Raw genomic sequence first — 21,516 nt, 5'->3', positions numbered from 1 at the left:
CCCCAACTAGACAACAGTTGCACTGGTTTAACACAACAAATACCAGAATCTGTCTTACTTAACTCTGGCATCTACTGAAGGTTTACAACTTTTACGGAAGGCTTGGACAGTACAGTAGTAGTATATTGCCATTAATTTCAGTCAGTTTGGCTTCTATCACACTAGCAGCCACCCATCCTTCATCCCCAGCACCTGGCAGGCAGCTGTGTACCAGCTCCATAAGCAGCCTGCAGGAGCTAGTGTGGACAAAAAGGACTCTGTCCTCCAAACATAGGAGTTCTGTGCTCTGATGGCTGACTGGTGCTGCTTATCAGAGGTTCAAAGAGGCAGAGACCACTGCTATTGCACCTTCCCTCATTGTTGCAAGCTCCTCCAACTCTACCTGAAGTAACTTCCAAAGGACTTAAAGGTCTGGCATCTTTTTCCTCCTTCATTTTTGTCTTTTTCCTCCTTTGGGAGCCAGATACTGAAGACTAAGACATTCAAAAGCAACCATATATATGTGTGGAAATTAGAAAGTCATCGTACATACTCGGGAAAAAATGCAGGCTCAGAAAAGGCCTGAAATGAGCTTAAGTTTATACCCCAGGCTGATGCATGGCACAGAGACAGCCTACAATAATTAGGAACACAACAAAAACCAGCAAACCCCCGGGAAGGGGAAGGATCTGATTTCCAAAGTTATTATATCATAGAATTCAAATGTTTGTTTTTCAACAAAAAAATTATGAGGCATACAAAGAAACAGGAAAGTACGGCTCAAAGTAAAAAATAAAGAGAAACTGTCCCAGAGAAAGATAAGATGATAGACAAAGACTTTTTTTTTCTGGAGACAGGGTCTCACTCTGTCACCCAGGCTGGAGTACAATGGTGCGATCATAGCTCATTGTAGCCTTGAATTCCTGGGCTCAAGCAAGCCTCCTGCCTCAGCCTCCAGAGCAGCTGGGACTATGGGTGCATGCCACCATACCCAGCTAATTTATTTTATTTTTTGTAAAGATGGGGTCTTGCTGTGTTGCCCAGACTGTTCTCTAACCCCTGGTCTCAAGTGATCATCCTGCCTCAACCTCCCAAGTCACCGTGATTACAGGCGTACGCCACTACACCTAGTTCCTAGACAAAGACTTTAAAACAACTGTCTTAAAGAAGCTCAAGGAAATAAAAGGACTAGGCAAACTAGCTCATGCCTGTAATCTCAGCACTTTGGGAGCCCAAGGCGGGAGGATCACTTGAGCCCAGGAGTTTTGAGACTAGCCTGAGCAACACAACAAGATCCTGTCTCTACAAAAAATTTTTAAAAACAGCTGGGCACAGTGGAATGTTCTTAATAGTCCCAGCTACTTGGGAGGCTGAGGCAGGAGGCTTGCTTGAGCCCAGGAGGCTGCAACTGAGCTATGATCACACCACTGTGCTCTAGCTTGGGTGACAGAGTAAGACCCCGTATGAACTGAAAGAAGATGTGGAAAAGGTCAAGAAAACAATGTATGGAGAAAACTGAAATACCCAAAGAGAAAACCTAATATGAAACCAAAAACAAATTCTGGAGCTGAAAAGTACAAAAACTAAGGTAAAAAATTCAGGACAGGGATTCAAGAGCAGATTTATGCAGGCAGAAGAATGAATCAGCAAATCTGAAGATAGGACAATGGAAATTATCGAGTCTGAGGAACAGAAAGAAAAAAGACTGAAGAAAAGTGAACAGGGCCTGAGGGACATATAGGACACCATCAAGTGGACTAATATACATATTGTTAGAGTCTCGGAAAAGAGAGAGAGGGGCAAAAAAAGAATATTTGAAGAAATAGTAGCAGAAAACTCCCCAAATTTGATGAAAACCACTGGATATAAACAATCCAAGAAACTCAACAGACTCCAAATATGATACAAGGAGACCCACACAGACATGTTATAATCAAACATTTTTTATTCACCACTGATCCGAACGTAGTTATACTCAAACTTTCAAAAGACAGAGATCTTGAAAACAACAAGAAGTGATTCATCGCAGGGCGCTGTGGCTCACGCCTGTAATCCTAGCTCTCTGGGAGGCCGAGACGGGCGGATTGCTCAAGGTCAGGAGTTCAAAACCAGCCTGAGCAAGAGCGAGACCCCGTCTCTACTATAAATAGAAAGAAATTAATTGGCCAACTAATATATAGAGAAAAAAAATTAGCCGGGCATGGTGGCGCATGCCTGTAGTCCCAGCTACTCGGGAGGCTGAGGCAGGAGGATCGCTTGAGCCCAGGAGTTTGAGGTTGCTGTGAGCTAGGCTGACGCCACGGCACTCACTCTAGCCTGGGCAACAAAGTGAGACTCTGTCTCAAAAAAAAAAAAAAAAAAAAAAATTTTGAAGTATTAGGAGAATTACCAAAACATGACACAGAGACATGAAATGAGCATCTGCTGTTGGAAAAATTATGCCAACAGACTTGCTTGATGCAGGGATGCCACAAACTTTCAATTCGTAAAGAACGTAGTATCTGTCCGGCCATGGTGGCTCACACTTGTAATCCCGAGATCACTTGAGGTCAGCAGTTCAAGACCAGCCTGAGCAAGTAAGGAGTTCAAGACCAGCCTGAGCAAGAGCGAGACCCCATCTCTACCAAAAATAGAAAAGAATTAGCAGGCATGGTGGCACGCACCCGTAGTCCTGGGTACTTGGGAGGCTGAGGCAGGAGCATCACTTGAGCCCAGGAGTTTGAGGTTGCAGTGAGCTACGATGATGCCACTGCACTCTACCTGGGGCAACAGAGTGAGACTGTCTCAAAAAAGAAAGAAAAGAATGCAGTATCTGCGAAGTGCAATAAAGCAAAATGCAATAAATAACATATGTCTTATTTTTTCCTTAAATATTTTATACACTATTATATAGCAACATGTTTCCCTTTTTTTATTTGAAGTCTGAGGGTATGAAGTTTGCACTGGCATGGCTGAGCTTGGGTACCAGTGATGTAAATACCTGCTCTAGAAATCAATAGCCGTTAAGTGTTTTCTTGTCTATCATGGGCCACACAACAGTGCCTCCATCCTTGCAATAAACCAGAAGTACTGGTGACTGTTGTTAGTATATGACTGATCTATCAATTTCGGATACAATTTCATTTAGTCTACCAGGTAAGAACATTTTTCTTTTCTTTTTGTTTTTTCAGAGACAAGGGCTTGCTCTGTTGCCCAGGCTGGAATGCAGTGGCATGATCACAGCTCACTACTGCCTTGAACTCCCGGGCTTAAGACATCCTCCCTCCTCAGCCTCCCAAGTAGCTAGGACTACAGATAAGTGCCACCATGCCTGGCCAATTTTTTTTTTTTTAAAGCAATGGGGTCTTGCTGTGTTGCCCAGGTTGGTCTCGAACTCTTGGCCTCAACCAATCCTCCTGCCTTGGCCTCCTGCTAGGATTTACAGGCATGAGCCACAGTGCCTGGCCTAAAAAGATTTTCAATGTCCATTATTCAAAGTTAGTACCAGCATGGGATGGTAACTTCAACCAAATCTAGAAATGTATGGATTTCCATATATTTATTCATCCAGAGGATCTGCAGTGGACTCATATGCTGCTCTCTTAATTAGAGGCTTTCATTGTTCAAATTTTTAGGCAAATTTTTCAAAAGCTAAATAAGCAAGTTCACACTTATCCTTGATAACACTGTTTCCAATTCTTTCACAATGCCATAGACAACAGGAAAACAGTTTCTTGTTTGAGAACTGAGCCTACATCAAACCTTTTAGGTCTGGTTTGCATATCTGTTATTCTAATAAGTATGTCTCTGTAATTTGCCAATGCATGGATTACTGGGGCAGGACCATGCACCTCAGAGGACTGAGAAAAGCACTCAATAAGCCACATGGAAATTGACGAATAAGAGCCTCACTCAAAACACTGCCAAATGAAACCAGTGCTCCAGCGTCACACTCTCTGCATCCCTCATCAAGCCACTCACTCACTGGGTGTCCTTTTGTAGGCCCCAGCCCGCTTCCCTGCCACTGCAGACTCCGCGTAATGTCGATGTGCCATACCAGTGCCTTCCTGCTCAAGGAATCTGCTTAAAATTCCACATAACTCCACAGGAACTTTGTGGATAAACTGCTAAATCCACAGTGCCTAGAAGAGTACCTGAGATGTAAGAAAGGATTCAATAAATGTCTGTTAATGGGATGAATAATTCATGCCTGGAATTCTAGTATATAAAAAAGATGCGGCCGGGCGCTGTGGCTCACGCCTGTAATCCTAGCTCTTGGGAGGCCGAGGCGGGCGGATTGCTCAAGGTCAGGAGTTCAAAACCAGCCTGAGCAAGAGCGAGACCCCGTCTCTACTATAAATAGAAAGAAATCAATTGGCCAACTGATATATATATAAAAATTAGCCGGGCATGGTGGCACATGCCTGTAGTCCCAGCTACCAGGGAGGCTGAGGCAGAAGGATCGCTCGAGCCCAGGAGTTTGAGGTTGCTGTGAGCTAGGCTGACGCCACGGCACTCACTCTAGCCTGGGCAACAAAGCGAGACTCTGTCTCAAAAAAAAAAAAAAAAAAAAAAAAAAAAAAAATTAAAAAAAAATAAAAAAGATGAAAGAAGAGCCCCTCTTAGTCCTCCTCATCTTGGAATTGAGGCTGAAAGTATTCAATATTATGTACTTTTTATTTAAAAAAACAAAAAATTGTTTTCATAATACTAATTACAAAAACAGCATTTAGTTATGGTTATTGCTATGGGGCACAGGTTAAGAAAGGTTGAAAACACTTTTGTTTTAACAAAATTTGCCACATTAACCAAATCTTTCATCAATCAAATGGGGCTTACCACATTGATTAAGTTTGGGCCTTCCCTCACATATTACATACCTAAACAAATGCCTAATAGTTATTTGGCAGCCTTATTTTAACTTCTGGCTTTTTAAATAAAAGGGAAATGGTATAATGGCTGTTTGGGGGCATAGTTATTTTATTCTTTACATTTCTCTTATTTTCTAAATTTTCTACAGTTTTTATGATGTGTTAATACATAGGAATACAAAATGAGTGACAGTGCAGACTCTCCTGCCCCTGATGAGATGAGAGCCACTAAGAGGGCTGCAGTGCCCTACTTCCACCAACTCTCCGCGTGTAGAACAAACCACCTCAAGCCAGCACCCCAGTCAATACTGTGCTCAATCCTGACATCACAACATGTTGTTATACAACAATGCATAAAATACTTAGGAAAAAATTACAGGCAATACCTTGTTACTGTGCACTTTACTGCACTTTGCAGATAATTTATTTTTTACCAATAGAGTGTTTGTGGCAACCCTGCATCAACTCAGACACCACAAATAAGTCATGGATGGATGGTCTTGTGATTTTTTTCTGAAAGCATTTATAACTTTTTCTTTCTTTTTTGGGTCAATCTTGTAATTGTTAACATTGTTCTAGAAGTACCTAACAATTACAAGAAAATAAAAGGTACAACTATTGGAAAGAAGGCAACAAATATGATATGACTGTGTACTTAGAACATCTAAGAAAATAAGCTGAAATATAATCAGAAGGCATGAGAGAATTAACAAAATTAATCACTCAATTGCTTTTCTTTATACTAAGTTAATGGGTGGAAAACAGAATGGGAGGGGAGGACAAACACTCAGTAATAGCAACAACAAAAACAAAAAAATCTGGGAATTTAATACGGTATGTGTAAAACCTACAAGCAGAAAATCACAGAACTTCACTGAGAAGAAATGAGGAGATATCTTGTTCCTAGATAGTAAAGTAACCTCATAAAAATGTTGATTCTGTCTAATCAATCTCTAAATTTTATGAGCTCACAAACATCCTCACACTTTTTTAGAACTTGACAAAAAGATTATCAATGCATTTTAGGAATATGTGAGTGAGAATAGCCATGGAAAACTTGAAAAAGGAAGTTAGAGGCCAGGTGTGGTGGCTCATGCCTGTAATCCTAATACTCTGAGAAGCCAAGGCAGGAGGACTGCTTGAGGCCAGGGAGTTCAAGACCAGCCTGAGCAAGAGAGAGACTCCATCTCTACAAAAAATAGAAAAATTAGCTGGGCATGGTTGCCCACACCTGTAGTCCCAGCTACTCGGAAGGCTAAGGCAAGAGGACAGCTTAAGCCCAGGAGTTTGAGGTTACAGTGAACTATGATGACACCACTGCACTCTAGCCAGGTGACTGAGACCCTATCTCAAAAAAAGAAATACAGGCTGAGCATGGAGGCTCACGCCTGTAATCCTAGCACTCTGGGAGGCCGAGGCAGGAGGATCATTTGAACTCAAGAGTTTGAGACCAGCCTGAGTAAGAGTGAGACCCCATCTCTACAAAAATAGAAAAAATTAGCCGGGCATGGTGGCGCATGCCTGTAGTCCCAGCTACTTGGGAGGCTGAGGCAGTAGGATTGCTTGAGCCCAGGAGTTTGAGGTTGCTATGAGCTAGGCTGATGCCACAGCACTCTACCTTGGGCAACAGAGTGAGACTTTGTCTCAAAAATAAATAAAATAAAATAATAAAAAAAATACAGGCCGGGCGCTGTGGCTCACGCCTGTAATCCTAGCTCTTGGGAGGCCGAGGCGGGCGGATTGCTCAAGGTCAGGAGTTCAAAACCAGCCTGAGCAAGAGCGAGACCCCGTCTCTACTATAAATAGAAAGAAATTAATTGGCCAACTGATATATATATAAAAAAATTAGCCGGGCATGGTGGCTCATGCCTGTAGTCCCAGCTACCCGGGAGGCTGAGGCAGAAGGATCACTCGAGCCCAGGAGTTTGAGGTTGCTGTGAGCTAGGCTGACGCCACGGCACTCACTCTAGCCTGGGCAACAAAGCGAGACTCTGTCTCAAAAAAAAAAAAAAAAAAAAAAAAAAAAATACAAACGCAATAAAAACAATGGGCTGGCCAGGTGCATGCCTGTTATCCCAGCACTTTGGGAGGCTGAGACAGGAGGATCACTTGAAGCCGGGAGTTCAAGACTAGCCTGGGTAAAAGAGACCCATCTCTACCAAAAGCTTCTTAGAAATTAGTTGGGCATGGTGATGTATACCTCTAGTCCTAGATACTCAAGAAGCTGAGGTAGAAGAATTGCTTCAGCCAAGGAGTTCAAAGCTGCAGTGAGTTATGATCGCATCACTGCACTCTAGCCTGGGTGACAGAGACCCTACTCTAAAAAAAAATTTTTTTTTAGATTGAGGAAAAATATTTACATCATATAAGATAAACAAACAATGTCATTAATGTATGAATGAGTCTTATAAATCAATAAATTTATAATACCCTAAGAAGAAAACAGACAAGAGATATTAACAAATAATCCCTAAAAGAAGATATATAATAAACCTGGCTAGGTGCAGTGGCTCACGCCTGTAATCCCATCACTTTGGGAGGACAAGGCAGGAAGATCGCTTGAGCCCAGGAGTTTAAGACTAGCCTAGGGAACATAGCAAGACCCCAACTCTACCAAATATTTAAAAATCAGCCAGGTGTGACAGCTTGTAGTCCCAGCTACTTGGGAGGTTGAGGCAGGATTGCTTGAGCCCAGGAGTTTGAGGCTGCTGTGAGCTATGATTGTGACACTGCACTCCAGCCTGGGTGACATAGCGAGACCTTGACTCAAAAATAAAAATAAAATAAAACCCAAAACAACCAATTGTGCGACCTTACTGTTAATGAAATAATTGAAAATTAAAATTAAATACCCTTTTCACCTATCAGACTGCCAGGAGCAGGTGGCAGACCCTCCTGGGGGAATGTAGACTAAAACAACTACCTCCTGTTCATCCACTAATTCCTACAGCAACAACACTAGAAATGCCCACATATGCACAGACACAGGTTATGACAGCAGTTTTTACAATGGTGAAAAACTGAACTAACTTAATAGTCTCAAAGAGGAGACTGATTAAATTCAAGTAAAACCATAGTTCTGGGTAGTTTCTGTATCTCCCTATCAAACCAAACCTGTTTATGCCTGCATACAGATACTACCCTCCTACCTGTCTGAGCAACTCCAACTTCTTCAGTTCCTCATTGTAGGCTTCTGGGTTCTCTCCATAATTCTTCAGGACAAACTATAGAGAGAGAGAGAGAGAAGACTGTAAACCAGTGAAAGATGAGACCATCTCCTCCTGCCCTCCGAGTCCTGGATAATGACCAACAAGGCTCAGGATCAAGTCCAGACCTACAATCACAAGCTTGTCTCCTCAACCACCAGGGAACTGCCTCAATAATAGCAGGTAGCACCAAGATGCTGACCACAGGAGCCTCCTCCTCCTTTGAGCAAAATGGAAATAAGACTGATGCCTCTGCGTAAACACCCTGGCAGGTCCTCATAAAGCTACAGTCCTATCTACAAAGTCCCAGACTCTGCCAGCTCAGGAAGCCAGGGAACTCAGCTGGCCGAAATGGAATTCTAATAAGGATCCCAGAAAGGGTTGCAAACTCAAGCATCTCTCCAGGACTGGACCCTCCTGTGCTCTGGGGTAACAATCAGAACCCTAAACTAATAGCAAATGCAGGCAAGAAGTAGCAAACAAGAGTAGGAATACAGAGACTTCCCACCAACCCACCCTCCTGGCTGGGAAAGGGCACCACAGAAACAGGATCTGCAGTATCCTTGTCTGTGAGGAAGGGCCTGCAGGTTTGTAATAAGAATAACCCAGATGGGAGAAGAGGAGGTCACTGCTTACATCAGAGAGAGAACTAGGCCGGGCGCGGTGGCTCACGCCTGTAATCCTAGCACTCTGGGAGAACGAGGTGGGAGGATTGTTTGAGCTGAATTTGAGACCAGCCTGAGCAAGAGCGAGACCCCATCCCTACCAAAAACAGAAAAAATTAACCGGGCATGGTGGCGCATGCCTGTAGTCCCAGCTACTCGGGAGGCTGAGGCAGAAGGATCGCTTGAGCCCAGGAGTTTGAGGTTGCTGTGAGCTAGGCTGATGCCACGGCACTCTAGCTGGGGCAACAGAGTGAGACTCTGTCTCAAAAAAAAAAAAGAGAGAGAGAAAGAAGAGAGGGGACTGGCATGCCTGTCCACAAAAGCACTCACCACGGCAAAAGCTGATTGTCCTGGACAGTGAGCATACACACAAGCCTGGAGGCTCAGGCCTGGACCAAAGGGCCCCTTGTTCATCTAAGATCAACAGACTAAGGCAACTGAAACTACCACACTTGCAGTACCTGCTGCTTGGTGTTTTGGCCAGATCTACTCATTCCATAAACACTACGGGAATTCCTGCCCAACTCATTAGGCTCTTTAAGGCCCTAAGCAATGTTTTGGTTTCTAAGGTAGAAACAGAAGGAGGCTGGTAAAGGCTTTAAGAGGTGGTCTGCTCTGTCCAAGAGCATACTTACTCACACCATGTTTGTGGCCCACCCACCTTTCCTGGGGTCCTTTTCCAGGACCCATGACGCACAGCTAAGGGATCAGCCAAGTAGGAACCTGAAAGGCTGGAGAGAAGAGGGACAGACAGAAGGGAGACTATTGCTCAGCTAATTATAGCACCATGCAGCCACTTTCCCAAACCTCTGACTCTAATCGCTCTTCTCCAGTTGGTTTTACCTGCTGAAAGTCCTTGTGTCCATGAGCTCTCTTTTCTATCCCACTGCCACCTCTGTCCTGGACAATCCAGCCCTCCAAATCCATCCCTTACCTAGTGGCCAGAATTGTCTAACAACTCTGATGTCACTTCAGGCTTTAAATCCTTCTGAAACATCCCCCCGCCCCCAGGGAAAACATAGACCAAAACATGCGTATCTCAGGATAGTGAGATTATGGAAAGTGAGGTATAATCTATAGAGAAAAATGATAATCTAAAAAGAATATGTTACAGTAGCTTCCAAAGCCTGTAGGACCAAATCTAATCCTGTTACAGAGTTCATGGCCCTTCACAGCCTGCTCCCAACAGCCTTTAAGGATTGTCCTCTGTCTCTGCACACTATAGTATGAGAAAAAAAAAAAAAAAAGAAAAAAAAAAAAAAGGATTGTCCTCTGGCACCTCCCAGCCAACAGCACTTTGGAATTACTGCTTTCAGGTATCAATGCTTATCTACATGTTGTGCCCACTTTCTTTACTAAAACCCAGCTAAAATGTCACTGCCTCCCATTCTGAACATGCCATCCGACTATGTGCCCATGACAGGGTCATGCCAGTGACCTTCTACCCCAAACAATAAGCATCACAGAATGGTAGGGGCCTTATTACATGTATCGTAAACTCAGCAAATGGTTGCTTTTACAGGAAATGCAAAAGACAGACAAACAAATTAAAAAGGAGACACTCATAAAAATTCAGAAGATGGGGCATTTTACCCAATAATTAACATAATCTCATCAAAAAAAATTAATGTCATTTAAGGGGGGGGCAAGAACTATTACAGACTAAAAGTGATTAAATGGTCAGAACAATTAAATGCAATATGAGAACACTGGTTGAATCTCAGTCTGAATAAAAAGAGTCATAAAAGATGTTCTGAGATAATAGGTCAAATTTAAATATAAATAATAGAGAATTATTATACATTTTCTTAGGTGTGATAATAATATTGTGGTTATGTAGAAGAATGTCCTTACTCTTAGGAAATAAGATGCTGAGATGAGTCTGGGAGAAATGTCATGATGTCTAAAACTTACTTTCAAAAGGCTCATGGGATATCTATCTATCAATCAAGAAAAAGCAAATATGGAACAATATAACCATCAAAACTAAGCAGTGTAGGCTGGGTGTGGAGCACACACCTATAGTCCCAGCTACTAGTCCCAGGCTGAGGCAGGAGGATCACTTGAGGCCAAGAGTTGAAGACTGCAGTGAGTCATGATTACGCCACTGTACTCCAGCGTGAGTTGACAGAGAAATAGCCCATCTCTTTAAAACAAAACACACACTAGGTAGTGAAAATCTGGGTTAGTACTGCATTATTCTTGCAATTTTTCAATATGTTTGAACTTTGGAAAACAAATGTTATAAAAGTTGCTGAAGAGCTAAATGATACCTCAAAGACACTTACCCTTCTGTCAGTGATTTTTAGCCTTTTGTGAGTCCTTTGAAAATATGATAAAAGCCACGAAAGAAATTCCCTTAGAAATATTCACCTGTGCATAAACACAAAAATTTGCCAATAATTTTAGGGGATTCACAGAAACCTTGAAACCCATTTATGGGCTCCTGGTTAATTCCTACTCTCATCTGTCCAACTCCTCCCCGCTTATCCCTTCCCCTAAATTAAAACACCACCACCACAAACCTCCACAAGTATAAAATGTGGCCTAAGCTATAGGGTAAAATTTGACTATCTAAATGAGACCATATTCTTTAATTCCCTTTAAGTTATAGGTTTTAGTTTTCCCACCCTTAGGTTAGAGAAAATGAGTAAACGTGTAGCCTAGAGGCCCCTTGGGAGAAGCTAAAGGAATCAGATTGATATCTGAGTGTCTTAGAAACAAGGCTTCACGTGACATTGCTAAGGACATCTGTTCCTGCTGTTCACACAATGGTGAAAGAAAGATGCTGCTCCCACACCCAGCAAATTGTCCCTAGAGGTTACCTTCTACCTGTCTCATTTGTCCTCCAAGATCAGCAGCCATAGACACTAACTGAGCTCCTACGACAGGCCAGGCACTGTACTGAGTACGCAGTAGTCACTCCATCCTTACAACAACACAAAGAGGTTGTAGGACCAAATCTAATCCTGTTACAGAGTTCATGGCCCTTCACAGCCTGCTCCTAACAGCCCTTAAGGATTGTCTTCTGGCACCTCCCAGCCAACAGCACTTTGGAATTACTGCTTTCAGGTATCAATGCTTATCTACATGTTGTAGATACATGTACTTTTATCACTTTATAGATGAGGAAATGAGAAAACTAAGGAAAAGAGGTTAGGGCATTTGGAAGGTCATCACACTAATAACTAATGGAGATATGACTGAAACCCAGGCATTTAGGCTCCAGAGCCCATCATCTTTACAAATTAGACCAATCCATTTCTATTTTTTAATACAGTTCTCAAAAACAACTCTGAAAAATGGGCAGAGAAAACAAATCCCTGGCAACACAGTAAGTCAGTGGAACAGCGAGGATATTTTCTAAATCTTGACAAAATCCTCTATGACTGATCACTCCCCCACTAAAAAAAAAAAATGGAAAGAAGCTGGCTGAAAGTTCTGGAGTAAGGGAGAAAGACTTTGTCTCAGTCTCACTATGGTATGAAACTCTGCAGAACTCGGAATGGTCTGGCCAAGCGTACTAATCTCCCAATGGAGCCTGAGAACAGGCCAAAAACAGAGGCACTGTCAGCCCCACAGTGTGCCTACACAACTGACCGGAAGTAGGGGCAGGAGGTGGACCAGAGAACCTCTAAAACCAGCCAGGCTTTAGAGCAGTTGAGGATCCTTTTCTAAGGGAATAAGAGAAGACCTGGGAACAGGTCTCTGAGAATATGTTCAGGGATCAGAGCCACTGGGGGAAAAAGGAGACAAAGGGGTTGCAAGTGAAAAACAGTAAAAGGAAAGTCCTGGCTGTGCCTCAAGTTGCTGTAAGATCTGGGCTTGGTTTTTCCAGTATGTAAAAAGGGATTAATATCACTTACTATGTGTAACTGTCTAACAGAGCTATCATAAGGACCTGAGCTATTTCCTAAAACATGAAAGAGGATGCTCAGCCGAAAATATTGTTTACAATATCACAAGACCTATATGAAGAACTCATAGGCATTAACTCTTTTTTTTTTTGAGACAGAGTCTCACTTTGTTGCCCAGGCTAAAGTGAGTGCCATGGCGTCAGCCTAGCTCACAGCAACCTCAAACTCCTGGGCTCAAGCAATCCTCCTGCCTCAGCCTCCTGAGTAGCTGGGGCTACAGGCATGCGCCACCATGCCCGGCTAATTTTTTCTATATATATTAGTTGGCCAATTAATTTCTTTCTATTTTTTTATAGTAGAGACTGGGTCTCGCTCAGGCTAGTTTTGAACTCCTGACCTTGAGCAATCCTCCCACCTCGGCCTCCCAGAGTGCTAGGATTACAGGCGTGAGCCACCGTGCCCGGCCCAGGCATTAACTCTTGATTCTCACTGCCTTTATATTAGTAGCTCCATAATACAGGTGAGAAAAGTGAGGTCCAGATTAATTACACAATCATTGTAGCAGCTAAAGGTCATTTAGGTCCCAGGAGGGACCTAAACCAAGGTGTGATTCCAATGGCTATGCTATTTCCATGAAGCTACTCTGAAAAGGCAGAGAATTCTGTAGCTAGATGAGATCACTGGAAACATCCACCCTGATCCTGCCAATATTCTGCAGATTAGATAAATGGGAAACCAGAGTTGAGCAATGGTAGTGCTAGGACCCCAAGCCATATTTCCTGACTCCTGACCTAGTTATTAGTCCCTCTGCATCTTCTCTTATACTCATTCTTCTATGTATGCTTTGCTCTTAATTTGGTACAATATCTTGGAATTTCATGGTGCTAATTAATGCAATAAGCCAAGAAGGGCAATAAAAAGCACCATTTATGTTAGTATTGCCTTTGTTCACCAATTACATTTCTTTTTGCTCCATTTCCAAAGTTGACTTAAACATAGGGTACTCCTTGGGTTGTTCCACAGAAATACACATAAAATTGAGGCCTACAAATAGTATTGCTAATTAACACAATATATGCTCAGCTACTGAATTTCAAATGAGACTAATTTTATTCAGAGAAAGAAGTATTGCCAAGAGAAATCTTCATTCAGCCCCTTGGTCCACATCAGCAAGCCTTAGAGAAAAACCACAGGCCTAGACTACCAAGGATGAGAATACATCTCCATCCTTCCCTATTCTAACCCCTACATAACACTCATAGTACCCCAAATAACCTCTCTCCCACAACTCTTCTTAATGGCCCCTCACCAGTCTGAACAACACAGTGAGGAAGACTGAAGATACATTTCACAAAGGGTGCTAGAACTAGACTAGGTCATTCACCCAACACTTGTTAAGCACTCTCTACACACAAGTATTTATTACTTCCCAAGTAAAGAATCTGGTCTAAACCCTAAGTGAAATGGAGATAGGCTTTTGGTGTATGAAATTAAAGTCAGAGAAGAATGAAGTGGACAATCCAGGTCATCTGCACCTAAAGCCATTCTTCTTCAAAAACTCAAGTGGGCAGACAGGCTCAGGTAAATCTGTGCTAAGAGATAAGACAGGTCACCACCCCAGGTAACTGGCAATGTCCCATGCCCCTCACTGCTGAGAACCTAGTGGCCTTTTAGGCTTCTGGTCCTCTAATTTACCTTTCTGCATATGCATTTGTGTGTGTGTGTGTGTGTATAGACGTATGTATAAACTGGCTTTTCAAAACAGTCAGCTGTCCCAAGGGAAATCTGGAAAGCGAAAAAATTCTACAAACCTGAAAAACCATGCTCTACCTAGATGTGAGATGAACATTAAGAAGAGGCAACAAGAGTGTATACTGTGTGGTATAGGTCAACCCAGTGTTGGATGTTAAGACTGTCTGAACACAGAAGAGGATAGTACAATTGACAGGCAGATGAAGGATTTCTAATGAGGTCTAATACAACCTGGGTGATGAAGAGGAGGAAAGGAATTCCAGTAAGGACTGGAACAAGGGCAATGACCAGATATGGAAGAAAGAGAGGATGCAAGTTCCCACAGGAAAGGATTGGGGGAGTGAAGTTACAGTTGTAGGCTGAAGTGAGCTGGTGAGAGGCCCCGAATAGCAGATTTTCTCTGGAGGAGCCTAGGGGAAAAGTGGATATTTAAAGATCAATTCAGCCAAAGTGGGAGGAAGGGAGATGAGGAGAGGCCAACTGAAAGGCAGGGTGGCTACCAGCCAAGTGCAGGCTACACCTGCACTTGAGGATAGTTTACTATGTGGATGACCAGAAGGTAAACTCCTTGAAGCCAGGGATTTTTGTCACCACTGTATTCCCAAGTCTGTCACATGATAGGCACTCAATAACTATTTGTTCAATGAATGAATCAGGGATGGATACAACATCTCAGTCCAAGTGAGCTTGACTTGAGCTCAAGTACAGTTGGTTAAGGGCAGGTGTTTGGGACAGAAAGAAAAAAGAGCCTCAAACAATCACACTTGTGGCCAAATTACTAACTGATGAAGAACAGAAAAGTCATCCTTCATCAGTTTCCGGTGAATCAGCACTCTGGCCTCCAAAGCACAGGTTAAAAAAGTGTAAGACCAGCAGTACTTTTCCACTAAAAAAAGAGACCAGGTATGCTAACCTAAAGTTTGACACTGCAATTCAAAATCAGCTTGCTCTTTCCCTGGTTCCTATTTCACCTTATCCCATAATGGAAGGCATGTTCATCAGGAGTGAAAATCAATACTAACCACCATGAAAGGTTTTATCAAAAGCCCAGCCCTCACAAAGAAAGAAATTCTTTTTTTTTTTTTTTTTTTTTGAGACAGAGTCTCACTTTGTTGCCCAGGTTAGAGTGAATGCCATGGCATCAGCCTAGCTCACAGCAACCTCAAACTCCTAGGCTCAGGCGATCCTCCTGCCTCAGCCTCCCGAGTAGCTGGGACTACAGGCACGTGCCACCATGCCTGGCTAATTTTTTCTATATATTTTTTTAGTTGGCCAATTAATTTCTTTCTATTTTTGGTAGAGATGGGGTCTCGCTCAGGCTGGTTTCAAACTCCTGCCCTCGAGCGATCCTCCCGCCTCGGCCTCCCAGAGTGCTAGGATTACAGGCGTGAGCCACCACACTGGCCAAGAAAGAAATTCTTTATCTGTCTAGAAAATTCCTATTCATCCTGTAAAACCCATCTCTGGCAAGTCTTCCCTGAGGGCCGCTCCATAGGTTTGTGGCTTCTGTACACTGCAAACATTTCTATGCTTACACTAATGTCATTACTCTAATTTTTAACTTTCCTCTACCAGACCATGAATTCCTCACAAAAAGGATTGTCTCTTATTTGTCTGTATTATCAGGACTCAGCACAGTGCTTAACAGGTTTACACAAATAACCAATTTTTAGCTTACTAAATTCTACCCCTCAGCTCCAAGTCACTGGTAGAGGTTCCTAGAGCTCAGACCAAGGATGGAGAAGGAATAGGGTACCAGCGGCAGAAGGCAGAGCAGGGAATCTAAAGTTGGAGAAGGGAGTCCAGGTCAGGAAGAGTTCCCAGGCAACAGTGGCTTCTGCAGAATTTCCCCAAGTGTAGGAAAAAAATTGTTGAGTATCTGATACCACCTCAGGCTAAATGGCTAATAAGCAACTCTTCTCAGAGAGGCCCAAGTGCTCCCAGTGAAGTCACAGCTCACACGATATCTTGTTGGCTAGGCCTGAGTGACCAGAGCAGCAAAGACTAAATTCTAACAAAAATATCTCCAGGAGTTTCTGACTAAGATTTCATCCACTGGATTTCCATGTATTTGTGGTCACCATTTCTAAATTCCCTCTCAACTGTCATTTAATCATTTGAGAAACATTTTTTTCTGACTGCCAGCTAAGTAGAGGGTACCCTGTTAGGCTATGAGAAACACAGAGATGCCTCTCAGGTAATTTACAACTAAAAAGGAGCATTCATAGCACACATAACTATCACCAGGGAAAAGATGGAAAGAGGAGAATTCAGAGAAGGGAAAGATTAATTCAGATAAAAGGATTAAGGAAGGCTTTGTGGAAAAGAGTATAAGCTAGACCTTGAATGAACCAATTCACAGAGATTAAACGGCCCTATTACCACCCCATAGGGCAAAAATAATAACTCTTCTAAGTAGGAGGAATTCCACAACCAAAGGCACAGAAGAGGGACCACACAGAGCATGGTAACAGAACAGCAAGTGGCTGTGAATAGAATTGGGGATACCTGTATCAGAAGCACATAGATCAAGCACATAGTGGGGATTCCATAAATGCTGAAAGAGCTAGGCTAGGTCAGGAGGAATTCTGAATGGGAAACTGGCTTTATTCTGTAAAATCAGAAAACAGAAGAGTTTTGTTGTGTTTTAGAAAAATTCATCCAGCTTCTCTTCCAGGTTCTTCCTGGAGTCAGGAAAAGCTGGTTTGAGAGGGGAAAAAAAAAAAGAAAGAAAGAAAGAAAATAAAAGACAAATTTATCCAATTGTACTATATCTATATGAAATAACATATGGAGAAGAAAGCAAAGTTTGAGGAAGTGTTAACAAAATTCTGGAATTTTAGGTCAATTAATCTAATTTCCTGTTTTACAGATGAGGAAAAAGAGGCCCAAGAAGCTACCGATGCAAAGAAATATACACAGAGAGTGCCCGAACTAAGGCAGTGGTGATGTGAAGAAAAGATGGGAGACAACTTCTTTGGGAAGCTACTTCCAAACCCGTTTTCTTTTTCCTATTTCTTTTCTCAAGCACCCTACTGTGTGGCCTACCATCTAGATTGACTGGGTCTGGGACCTCCTCTGGCAGCTACTGTGCTAAAACCCACAAGGCCCTCTGCATGGAACAACCTACTGGTTGTTCCTTTTCACTTCTGAGCTGGCCCCCAATGCTACCAGGTGGTCCTATCCAAAGTAACGGCTGTCTCAGAGAGCAGCGGTCCCCAACCTTTCTGGCACCAGGGACCTGTTTCATGGAAGACAATTTTGGACGCAGAGTAGAAGGTGGAGCTCAGGCTGTGATGTGAGTGATGTGACACGACTGTAAATACAGATGTAACTTTCCTCAAGCTTGCTGCTCACCTCCTGCTGCGCACTTTCCACCTTCCTAAGTTTCATAGAAGACAATTTTTCCACGGACTGGAAGAGGGAGGGGCGCGGGGCAGCCGAGCTCTGCGGTCTGGTCCCTAACAGGCCACAGTCAGAGGGCACCTGATGCTCAATCACCATACCTGATCTCTCCACAGGAGTTCCTTGCCTCTGTCAACGCCAAACCTGCCTGCCTGCTTACCCAACACAATGACTGGTAAGGTTTCAACGAGAGTTAAAACACTGTTTATGCCCTCCCGCCAGTTATGAAAAGTAGTAACCCTCCTGAAAACGACACGGAATTGTATCTTTGGTCCAAAGGAGCTCCCAAGTAGGATTCTTCTTCTTCTGAAACCATGCAGAATTGCAGCCAGTGTCAGAGAGACCCCACCGCAGAGGAGTCAGGCATCTCTCTGGGCCAGCGGGGCTCCAGTCTCAAATACACGCGCTGAGAGCACACACACCCTGGGCCTCCGTCCCCGTCCGTGGCGCCCAGCAGTCGAATCCATCCGCACGGTCAGGGCCGCCCACCGCTCCAACGCGGGGCGGTCCAGGCTCGGAGGGGGGGCAGGGCAGAACTGGGTCCAGAGCGTCACACGGAGGAAGTGTGGTGTCTCAGCGGGAACTGAGGATGACTCGGGGCAGAAGTGGGGAAGCGGGTTCCGACGAGGATGAGGGTGCTAGCCCGCGGAAAGGAGAGAGAGGAAAAATAGTCTGCGGGAGCGGGGGGATGGGACAGGCTGAGGAAAACTGGCGGAGGCCCCTCTTGGCCTCACCAGATCCTGCGACGGGGCCTGGGAGGTGATGGGCGCGCAGGGGGCGTCACAAGCTGGCAGACGACGGAGATACGCGGCGGATGAGGGAAAACGTGAGAGGTGCGCTCACCTTCTTCACCGCTGGCTGGAAATGGAAGTCACCAGCCTCCTTCAAGTCCAGCCAGATCATGGGCATGCGGGGAACGGCCTCCATGGCGGCGGGCACCCGCCGGCCACCCGACGGATCCCCTCCCTCCTCCAGCTGCTGGCTCAGCCGCGCACCCGGCCCCGCCCCTCCGCGCCGGAAGTCACTCGTCACGAGGGGTATGAAAAATGCCACACGGCCTGCTGGGAGATGCAGTCCCCGCCCGCGCAGCCTTTCGCGCAGCCTCAGTCTCTTGTGCGCATGCTCAGTCTTCTTCGCACGGAGGGAGTGAGGAAGGGACTTCGCCAGCCCCAGGCGGAAAGGATTCTGGGAATAGCAGTCTTCCTCTGCTAAGGGGCGAGGCATCCCGCAAACTCTCTTCCTCCTCCTGGGCCAGACGCGCAGGCCCTGCCTGCGGCGCTCCTCCCTACGAGGAAGGGCGTTAGAGGACTCACCCGTGAATTTGTAGTCTCAAGTATTGTCAAGGGCCGTGGGGGACTGGGGCAGGGGCTGTGTAGAGGTAACGTGGCGGGCGGGTATCCCGGAAGAGTTGACGTGAAAACAGCCCTGAGGGAGGGTGCGGGGGGCGCCGGGCCCGAGGGAGTTGGGGGCTAAGAAGAGAGCAAGGGGGTTCATTCCAAGTGCCACGAAGGCTTTTGAGCTTCGGGACAGAAGAGTGACTGGTCGGAGGCTGGCACACTCAACCCAGCCTGGAAGGCCGCGCATTGCCTAGGAGAGACGGACGCATCCACTTGTGATGACAGGGAAAACACCTAGGTGGAGTGGAGAGCATAAAAAGGTGACCCAGAGCTGTGTGGGTAGGTGGGGTGGGTGGACATATCCGGCACGTGAGTACCTAAGGACGACCAGACTGTGTGGAAGGGGACCACGGAATGGAGAACAGTTGTTGCTCTGGAGAGGAGACCTGTAGAGCACTTGTTTTAAAATACGTATGTATTACCTAGTTTTGGAAATAAATAATGGAGAATGGTCTGGAGATAGGAAGAGCAAGAGAAGAAGGAGCCTTTTGTAGTCTTCAAGGAGACAGGTGATTGTGGCTTGGGATAGGAGAGAGGTAAAAGGTAGGCAGAGAAATATTCTGCGCAGTTTGAAGAATATTTTGGGAATAAAAGTGTCAAAACTTGAAGTAGATGGATGTAAGGGAATGAGGATGTCAAGGATGATTTCCAAGTTTCTGGCTTGTGTAGCTAGAGGCCTATTTACTGACATGGGAAAACAGGGAAGGAGCAAATATTCAGGTCTGTCTGTGTTAAGTTGCAAATAGATGCCTTTGAGTTGTTCAGGATGAAACCATGGGATGTGGGATCTGAGCTCATAAGACAGGCTTCACCCACAAGGTAGGGCCCAGGCCCCCTTTGCAAGGAGACACCAAAACCTTTCAAGAGTCTGTCAAGGGCCTACCTTCATGCAAATTGTAGTTAGAACAACAACAAAAAAAAAATTGAAAGTACACCAATATTCATAGTATTATTCACAATAGCCAAAAGGCAGAGGCAACCCAAGGTCCTCCAGGATGGATAAATAAAGAAGATGTGGTATTCCATACAATGGAATATTATTTAGCCTTAAAAAGGAAGGAAATTCTGCTACAACATGGATAAACTGTGAAGACATTACGCTAAGTGAAATAAGGCAGTCACGAAAGGACAAATATTGTGTGATTCCATTTATATGAGGTACCTGGTGTAAATTCACAGAGCTAGAAAATAGCATGGTGGTTGCCAGGGACTGAGGGAGGAAAGAATGGGGTCTTATTGTTTAATAGGTACAAGAGTTTCTGTTTGGGAAGATGAAAAAGTTCTGGAGCTGGATAGCTGTACACAACAGTGTGAATGTACTAGATATTACTGAACTGGGCACATTAAAATGGTTAAAATTGTAAACTTTATGATAGGTATATTTTACCACAGTGATAAAAAAAAGAAAATATAAGACCTTGCAGGTAATTTTTCTTAAGGAAATTTACTAACATCTTGAAAGAGCTTATTTCTGGAAAACTATCTTGAAGTCACCTGGTCAGAGGTGGGGGGAATTGAGGACAAAGCCCACACCTTGAAAAATTGCCCCAACACAGTTTATAGTAAGTAAAATGCAAAAGCATAAAGCAGCCTACCCTCAAGCTCTCTGATAGTGAGCCAGTGATCAGCCATAGGAGAGTTGTAAGACCTAGGCACAGCAGCTGGATCCAGAGCAGGCTGGGGCATAGGTGACTATGTCATAGCATCACTGAGCAAGGAAGAAGACAGCAGCTTGGCCACAGGACACACACACAGCCCAAGGTCCCAAACATGAGACCAGCAAGAGGTCAGGCTTAAGTCGTTGCAGGTCAGTATGGGCTGGAACAGGAAGAGAGAGGCAGAGGAGGAGTAGAAAGCCCTAAGTTGGGCCTTGCAAGCCAGGGAACAAGACCTGTTGAGGTGGGCATTCCAGGTGGGTGGAACTGCAGGTGCCAAAGGGAGCTCTGGCCAGGCTTCAGGATTCTAAGGAGCCAGGAAGACAGGTCCCTACCTCATGAGCTTCCTACAGTGACAGCCTTGACCCTACTGACTTTCCTTTCCCTGGCCTCACTCTCTGGAATGGGAACACCTTGGCCCCACATGTTGCTTCTGGAGTTGAACTACAACAGACGTACCCTGTGAGTTCTAGACTGTATTAGTTTGCTAGGGTTGCTATAACAAAGTACCACATACTGCATGGCTTAAATAACAGAAATGTATTTTATCACAATTCTGGAGGCTAGAAGTCCAAAGCTAAGGTGTTGACAGGGCTGGTTTCTTCTAAGGCCTCTCTCCTTGGCTTGTCAGTGGCTGTCTTCTCCCTGTGTCTTCACATGGTGACCCTATCTCCAAAACAGTCACATTCTGAGGTACTGGAGGTTAGGACTTAAACATAGGAATTGAGGAGGGGCTGGAGAGGCCCACAA

The 21,516-nt window shown here is 44.4% G+C and overlaps 1 protein-coding gene across 4 annotated transcripts in view; it reads right to left on the bottom strand.

The window, feature by feature from the left end:
* Positions 1-18,802, bottom strand: part of PTPN23 (protein tyrosine phosphatase non-receptor type 23) — a 32,165-nt gene extending 13,363 nt beyond the window's left edge. The window contains exons 1-2 of one of the 4 annotated variants that reach the window (XM_012771098.3): positions 18,558-18,802; positions 7,979-8,053 (exon numbers count right to left, since the gene is read on the bottom strand). In XM_012771098.3, the coding sequence (XP_012626552.2) occupies positions 7,979-8,053; positions 18,558-18,641 (159 nt within the window). In that variant the 5' untranslated portion in view covers positions 18,642-18,802. The other 3 variants (XM_012771097.2, XM_076007133.1, XM_076007130.1) reach the window with 3 other exon arrangements.
* Positions 18,803-21,516: the final 2,714 nt, after the last annotated feature.

Source organism: Microcebus murinus, chromosome 1 (genome assembly GCF_040939455.1).
Source record: "Microcebus murinus isolate Inina chromosome 1, M.murinus_Inina_mat1.0, whole genome shotgun sequence".
NCBI classification, from domain to species: Eukaryota; Metazoa; Chordata; class Mammalia; order Primates; family Cheirogaleidae; genus Microcebus; species Microcebus murinus.
This window is presented reverse-complemented; position numbering and strand designations above follow the sequence as displayed.